This window comes from Heteronotia binoei, chromosome 15 (assembly GCF_032191835.1).
Source record: "Heteronotia binoei isolate CCM8104 ecotype False Entrance Well chromosome 15, APGP_CSIRO_Hbin_v1, whole genome shotgun sequence".
Taxonomy (NCBI): Eukaryota; Metazoa; Chordata; class Lepidosauria; order Squamata; family Gekkonidae; genus Heteronotia; species Heteronotia binoei.
The window spans coordinates 18669472-18677687 of record NC_083237.1 but is presented as its reverse complement, the minus strand read 5'-3'; the positions used below and the strand labels follow the sequence as shown (position 1 = coordinate 18677687).

General features: G+C 44.6%; 1 protein-coding gene across 1 annotated transcript; it reads right to left on the bottom strand.

The window, feature by feature from the left end:
• Positions 1-3060: 3060 nt before the first annotated feature.
• Positions 3061-4050, bottom strand: LOC132583262 (olfactory receptor 11H6-like). Its single transcript, XM_060254929.1, has one exon. The coding sequence runs from the start codon at positions 4048-4050 to the stop codon at positions 3061-3063; it is 990 nt and encodes a 329-aa protein (XP_060110912.1).
• Between the last annotated feature and the right edge of the window lie 4166 nt (positions 4051-8216).

The following is an 8216-nucleotide window of genomic DNA, read 5'->3' as shown; positions in this document are numbered from 1 at the left end:
TAGCAGGAGCTCCTTAACATATTAGGCCACACACCTCTGATGTAGCCAATTCTCCTGGAGCTTACAGTAGGCTCTGTACTGAGAGCCTTGTAAGCTCTCCCCCATATGCCTTGGAGATCCCTTTTCTACACTTCAATAGTATTCAATGCGATGCTTTATCCAGAAGATGGTACACCATAAGCACTGTGTCAAGATATGGGTCACGTGTGTTATTTCTTGTGTCTCCTTGGGGTGTACAGTTGTGAGGTATTGGATAGGCTTGATAGGAAGGAAGAGTGTATATGTATCTGGTGCCTTTGTCCCTCAAGGACGATATAATTACCCACCAAAACAAGCTTTCTCTCTGGAGATATTCTGCTCCCAGGTGATTTTCACAAGAAACTGTTGTTTTCCTGAGCTATATATTTATTTATTATTCCATTATTTTCAATGTGTGTGGATCATTATCTTAAATCAAATGTAATATATTATGGCCAAGCAGCTAGATTAGTGATAATAGCAAAAGTGAAGGAAGATTCTTCTCCAAAATGATCACTCGTCACTCTGTTCCACGGTCTTTTTCTGGAATGGGGCAATGCTACAAAATCATAAAAATCCATGCATGCAGAAAATTAGCATGTGATTGTAAATTCCATGTATGTTTTGAGGGGTAGAAGCCATACTGAGCCATGCAAAATCCTCCAAACAGTACCAGAATTCACAAGGCCCTGATCTGGTGTGGCACAGAACTCTACAAGAGCTCCATACAATAAGCACATTAGGGCCTTGTGGCATTTTAAATTAACTATAAAATGGTGAGGGCAAATTTGTGGTGGTTACTTCATGGAGCACATGAAAATCATACAGTTGGGACTGTCATTAACAACAACAACAACAAATTATTCATTCGTACAAGGGGATCTACATAACATTGCATTTGAAATTTGGTGGTGTTGTGTTGTCAAGCATGGCAAGACCTTTGACATGTGTTCCATTTCACAAAGAGTTCCTTTTCACAACCATCAAAAGTCCCTTGATGCAGTCTCTACTAGGAAAATGACAAGCTCCACCGTGACCCTCCACAACCTTAGACTAATTTGGGGGCTGCCTACCTGAGCAATCCAATAAACACTGAACAGGGAAAGGGTCGCTTCTTGTATGGGTAAAAACAGTAGTCATCTATCTTTGATGGAAATCTCAGATGTTTTGTCGTATATTTCCTCTCGCTTTCCTCCTTTTTACACTTGAGGCCAGTAGCAACCTTAAAGACCAAAAAGGTGTCCAGGGTAGGAGCTACTAAGCATATACCCTGGAAATTTTATTGTACTTTAAAGAACATGGCATCCACCTGACATGGTCACCTTTCTGTTCAAAACTATTGTCTTTCTTCTCCACAACTTGCATAGTGCTTCCTTCACCTGAGACACTATAATTAAGTGAAATGATATGATGGAGGAGGATTTTAACTGATTACCTTTGCTAATTACCTTACCTGATGACCTTTTAAAATCAGGGTGACAATCACTGGGCCTAAGACAGCACAACAAACACGATATTACCAAGGATCACCGAAACATCCTTGAAAATTGAACTAATGAGACGAGCAGTTGTTCACCTGTCCCTTAAGCTAAAAGGTTAAACTAAACCAACCCTCACCAGGTGTTAAGAAAGGGAAGAGATAACCAAATGCTCTCATGTTCTCAGTGACATTTTTGGGAGAATGGGATAGTTCACATTTCAAACTCAGAAAAATAAAAGAAGAAGAAGAAGATGATGATATTGGATTTATAGCCCACCCTATACTCTGAATCTCAGAGCAGTCACAATCTACTTTACCTTCGCCCCCACACCAGACACCCTGTCAGGTAGGTGAGGCTGAGAGAGCTCTCGCAGCAGCTGCCCTTTTTCAAGGACAGCTCTGCAAGAGCTTTGGTTGACCCAAGGCCATTGCAGTAGCTGCAAGTGAAGGAGTGGGGAATCAAACCCAGTTCTCCCAGATAAGAGTCTGCCACTTAACCACTACACCAAACTGGCTCTCAAGTAGTTATTTGATTTTGGGGAGAATTTTTTGGGAGAATGGGAGAGTTCACATTTCAAATATTTGATTTTCAAAATATAATCATTCTATATTGAGCCAACGACACTAAAACCATCTTTATAACATATCTACAAATATATATCAGCATTACCTACAGTTAGATCATATAGAGAAACAGTAGTGGTTTTTGCATACGATTATTTTTTTTGCACTTGCTGGAATGCGTAAGAATTATACAGTTGGGAGAGACTGACAAAATAATGGAGAATTCATTTTACTGTATTTATTACAGAATAAATGCTTCAAAAGCACCTACATAGTATTCTAGTGGAAATGTGTGTTGTTGTCTTCCAGTGCACAAAGGGGTTGGAAACACTGAACAGAGAACAGTACCTCTTTTTTCTTTTCGTATCATATATATATTTATTGCTCACAGACCATTTGGTCATAAGCCAAAGGCAATGAAATAGAAAATTCATCAATAATATAGATTTTACAGATTTTACAAAATAAATGTTTAGAATAAGCAAAGTGCACAACATAAAACATCGTTTTCCATTTTCTTAAAATCCTCATCTTGTGTCTTAAATCTAAACACTCTCAGAAGAAATTTTACAACTGAAACTTGGATGGTTAGATCAAAGCAAGCAAAAGTTGGAGCTTATTTTCCACATGCAGATCAATATCAGAAATCTGTGAGTCGATAAACTGTTTTCTTAAGTAGTTATACCTTTGGCAAACAAAAAGACACGTTTTACAGTTGCAAAAGAGCCAGATCCACAACCACACAATCTCTTGGAATAGGGCTTTCTCATGTAGCACCCACTAAGAAAAGCAGTAGGGAGCACATTAAATCTGGCTAAAAAGACTCTTCTGGGATGGCCAGAAAATCTATAAAGGGACAATAGGACTTGGAGTATATAAAACCAAAGAAGGCAGGAGAGCGCACGTGATGAACTCGGATAATAGTGCCGTTTAAGCCTTTCTGTTGTCCACCATTGTACAGATCAGCTTTTCCTCATACACTAATCTTGAATGTTTTGTTATATATTTCCTGTCCCTTTCCTCTTTTTTACACTGTCAATTTTACTTTTCAAAAAGACCGCCTTTCTCCTCCATAATCGGAACAGTGCCTCTTTCACCTGATCATTCCTCAGACAGTAAATCAGGGGGTTGAGGAAGGGTGTTAAGGCAGTATAAAAGAGTGTTACAGTCTTAGTGATATTTGAATCAGTTTTTCCCTCTGGCTGTACATACATCCCTGCTAATGGGCCATAGAAGAGTGTGACCACCAACAAGTGGAATGATATGGTGGAGAAGGACTTTGCCCGATTGCCTTTGCTAGAGTTTTTAATCAAGGTGACAATCACAGAACCGTAGGACAGCACAGAAAACAAAATGTTGCCTAAGATCACCAAAATATCCATGACAATCTGACTAATGAGGGGAGCCTTTGGAAGTGGGGGGCAAGCCAAAGCCAGAATTGGGCCAGGATCACACAAAAAATGGTCAATTATGTTAGGACCACAGTAAGACATCTGGGAGATCAGTGTGACTGGGACAATGTATGCCAGGAAGCCAAGGACCCAACAAACAGTTACTAAGATGTAGCAAAAATTTGGGGACATGATCTGTGGATATCGCAGTGGGTGGCAGATGGCCAAGTACCGATCCAAGGCCATAGAAGAAAGGAAGAAGCATTCGGTACTGCCAAGAGAGCAGAAGATGTAGAACTGGAGGAAGCAGGAACTGAAGGAGACCATCTTGTTGGACAATGCCAGGTCTAAGAGCATGCGGGGCACAGTGGTGCTCACATAGCAGATCTCCAGCCAGGAGAAGTTGCTCAGCAGGACGTACATGGGAAGCCGGGACAAGTGGGTGTCAAGATGCACCAACATGATGATGGTGATGTTCTCAGCTATGGTGAGCATGTAAAGAAGAGTGAAAAAGGTGAGGAGCAGAAGTCGTTGAAACTGCCCAACTTCAAAGCCCAGCAAAATGAATTCCTGAACTGTCCCGTTGGTGAACTCCATCTGGAATTAGAGAACAGAGTCATCATTGCATATGATATACTCTTATCTGGCTATTTGTCTCCATAGAAAGAGAAATGCTAAAGAGATATGGTATCCAGTTAGGGAGAGAGGGGATGCACCTCCACCACCCTGGTAATAGCAAAACATGAACTTTGAGTGATCTTCTGCATAAGGTATTAGTGATGTTTCCGCTAGGAGATGGGGACAAGATCTTAGCTCCAAACCTCAGAAGTCAGTCAATGGTTATTTACTTTTTGTGTAATCTGCCCAAGAATTGACAAAATAAATTCTGGCAAGCCTGAGAATCCTCCATTGGAGGTTGCATATTTTTGAAAGGATCAAATGGAGAGAAGCACTTTTATTTCTTTATTTCTTGTATTAAATTTATATCCTGCCCTCTCCTTAACAGGCTCAGGGTGGCTAAAAACCAGTAAAAGAACATTGAGATATAAGACTTAAAACAATACTATACAATGAAATAATCAGTCAAATTACAAAATCCATAGCCAACAGCAATCCAAGGTTTGTAATCCTTATGGTGCTCATGATGCCTTAAAATTAAATTGGATGCAGCCGAGAACCCTGGAATACCTCATGATCCCTCAGTTTCATTAGTCAGAATCTCTCTTTTCTAGCCATAATTTTATCATAAATCTTTGTAATTTCCTTCAAGAAGCACAATCGCTTTTTACATCCATTTAAGGTCCCACTTCAGTTGCCTTTGTTATTGCCATTACTGTACCTCAGGAGCTTTGAAAGTACTGCTCCATCTAGGAGAAAAGTCATCAAAAAGCTTCTGCCACAACTGGTGTGTGTGACTATTGCAACATCCTGTTCTTTTTTACCAAGAAGCCCAGCTGTGATGTTGGTGCTCCATGCGACTGGCTTGCCAGAAAGAAAGAGGAGGCATGGATAAGCATTGACATCTGAACGCTTCTAATAAATCTTTGGGGGCCCTTGAGATTGTGTCCCTCTAGAACAATATCAGTATATTTTCAATTCAGAAATAGGCTGCTTATTTCTGCCATGAGGAAACATATCCTCACACAATCATTTCCCTGAGGTTTCTCTTTGGACTAATTTCAGTAACTAGATCAATCAATAGAGTTGATAAGGTTGTGAGGAAGGGCTACAGCAGTTGGAACTTTTGAGTCCAGGAAAAAAAGGTGTATATGAGGAGTTACCATTACACACAGCATGAATATCGTCTTCTCACGTTCCTCCTGCTATGTTAGGATTGACAGTCATCCAGTCAAATTGGCAGACAATCCATGGAGGCTGGTCCAGTAGGGCAAATGGGACAGGGCTCTACCAACTCAGGCTGCTCCATCTGCCTTAGGGTTGCCAAGTCCATTTCAAGAAATATCTGGGGACTTTAGTGGTGGAGCCAGGAGACGTTGGGGGTGGAGCCAGGAGCAAGGTTGTGACAAGCATAATTGAACTCCAAAAGGGAGTTCTGGCCATCACATTTAAAGAGACCACAAATCTTTTAAATGCCTTCTTCTATCAGAAATAATGAAGGATACGAGCACCTTGTTTTGGGGCTCATGGAAGTGGAACCCATGTCCAATTTTTTTGAAACCTGGAAGTTATTTTGGGGAGAGGCACCAGATGTAGGCTTCCCAACCCTCCCGCCCTGGCGGGGGACCTCAGGATTTCCAGCCTCTTCCCCCGCTCCTCAAAAAAACGGAAACGGGGGGAAGGGGGGAAACGGCGCCAAGGAGCGTGGCAAGCCGCCCCATCTTGGAGTGGGCGATGCCGCTGCGCAGCTGCCGCCTCTTCTCCGCTTCACCGTAGCTGCTCCTCCGAGATGGGCTCAGGCTGAGCCCATCTCGGAGGAGCAGCTAAGATGAAGCGGAGAAGAGGCGGCAGCAGCGCAGCGGCATCGCCCGCTCCGCCTGAGGTAAAAGCAGAGAAGGGGAGGGTGGAGGCAGGCCAGGAGCGTGGCGAGCCGCGAATCTGGGTCCTTCTAGGACCCGGACTCACGGCTTGCCACGCCCCTGGCCTGCCTCCACCCTCCCCTTCTCTGATTTCACCTCAGAGGCGGAGCGGGCGACGCCGCGGCGCAGCTGCCGCCTCTTCTCCTCTTCATCTTAGCTGCTCCACCGAGATGGGCTCAGCCTGAGCCCATCTCGGAGGAGCAGCTACAGTGAAGCGGAGAAGAGGCGGCAGAAGCACAGCGGCGTTGCCCGCTCCGCCTCTGAGGTAAAATCAGAGAAGGGGAGGGTGGAGGGAAGGAAGGCATTTAAAAAGTTGTGAGGTCCCTTTAATTGTGATGGACAGAACTCCCTTTGGAGTTCAATTGTGCTTGTCACACCCTTGCTCCTAGCTCCACCCCTGTCAAATCCCGGGTTGCAGATAAGGAACGACGGCTGCCAACGTCCGGCAGCTGGCCAGAACGCTGTCAGCCGGCTGGGGAGGAGCGCAGGGGTGGTCGTTAAAACAGTCCAATTTTTTCAACACCGTAAATCAGTCTGGCTGAAGGAGGAGACAGAAAGGTTGGTCACAGGAATGCAGGGGGTCGGAAGCCAGAGAAAACAACGCCAATTACCTAGGTCAGTCCACAAAGCAAAGTCAGAGTCCAGAAGTTCAAGTCCAAGGTTCAGGCCGGGTCAGGAGTTACACGGGTTCTCGCAGCAAGCAAGAGGGTGCAGAGCGTAGTCATGTCCCAGGAGGGTCATTCGTTGCCAGCACAGTTTGCCTTGAGGTCAGGGTTACAGATATACTGTGCTGGCTTGTTAACTTGTTAGTACTCCGGGCTGAGATCTCTCCTCCCACGAATGCGTGCATCTCTCCGTCTGTTTCTGAACTCCTGTCGCCTCCTCTCACGTAGCCGGCTTACAGGAGGTGGTGATTCAGGAGGGGATGCACTAGGGCCTGGTGTGGCCTGATCAGTTTCAGGTGGCTCCTGCTCTGAGTTAGCAAGGGCGGGGTCTGGGGCAGGCACGACAACCCCAGTGTCTCCTGGCTCCACCCCCAAAGCCTCCTGGCTCCACCCCCAAAGTCCCCAGATATTTTCTGGAATTGGACTTGGCAGCCCTAACCAGATGCTATGCTGCAATTTTTGTGCCTCTACCTCAAGGTGTTGGTATTGACCTTTAAAGCCTTCTATGGTCAAGGGCCTGCCTATCTACAGGACTGTCTTTTTCCTCATGTTTCCCAGAGAGCACTGCATTCAGGGAAAACAAAACCTACCATCTATCGCCCGACCAAGGTAGGCCAGACTGTGTTCCACACATGTTAGGGCCTTTTCAGTGGCAGCACCAGAAATGTGGAATGTCCTCCTGTAGGCCATAAGGGCCCTGCGGGATCTCTCTCAATGCTGCAGGGCCTGCAAAGCTGAACTATTTCAACAGGCCTTCAACATCTAAGCCAGGAGAGGACTGCTATCCTGCACTGCTGAGGAGCTACGATCATAGGATCACTGCCAGAAGATCCCACCTATACTGAACAATACCATAAAATGTTTTAATGGTATTCTATCATTTTTAAATTGCAATTGTAGATGTTTGAACTGACTGTCTGACAGAACTGAGTCTGCTTGTGGAGAGGGCGGGATAGAAATCTAAAGTAATAAATAAACTTTGGTGAGCATCGTAATGCCTATGGGCACCATATTGGGGACCCCTCCCTCCTCTGTGGCATCCAGAGGTGGAATTCTAGCAGGAGCTCCTTTGCATATTAGGCCACACACCTCTGATGTAGCCAATTCTCCTGGAGCTTACAGTAGGCCCTGTACTGAGAGCCCTGTAAGCTCTCCCCCATATGCCTTGGAGGTCCCTTTTCTGCACTTCAATAGTATTCAATGTGATGCTTTATCCAGAAGATGGTACACCATAAGCACTGTGTCAAGATATGGGTCACGTGTGCTATTTCTTGCGTTGCCTTGGGGTGTACAGTAGTAGGGTATTGGGTAGGCTTGATAGGAAGGAAGAGTGTATATGTATCTGGTGGCCCTGTCCCTCAAGGACAATATAATTACTCAGCAAAACAAGCCCTCTCTCTGGAGATGGGCTGCTCCCAGGTGATTTCCACAGGTAACTGCTGTTTTCCTGAGCTATATATTCATTTATTATTCCATTATTTTCAATGTGTGTGGACCATTATCTGAAATCAAATGCAATACATTATGGCCATGCAGCTGGATTCTGTGATAATAGCAAAAG

What these genes read in the sequence shown, in the direction of transcription:
- LOC132583262 (XM_060254929.1), bottom strand. Translation starts at nt 4,050, where the DNA reads ATGGAGTTCACCAACGGGACAGTTCAGGAATTCATTTTGCTGGGCTTT.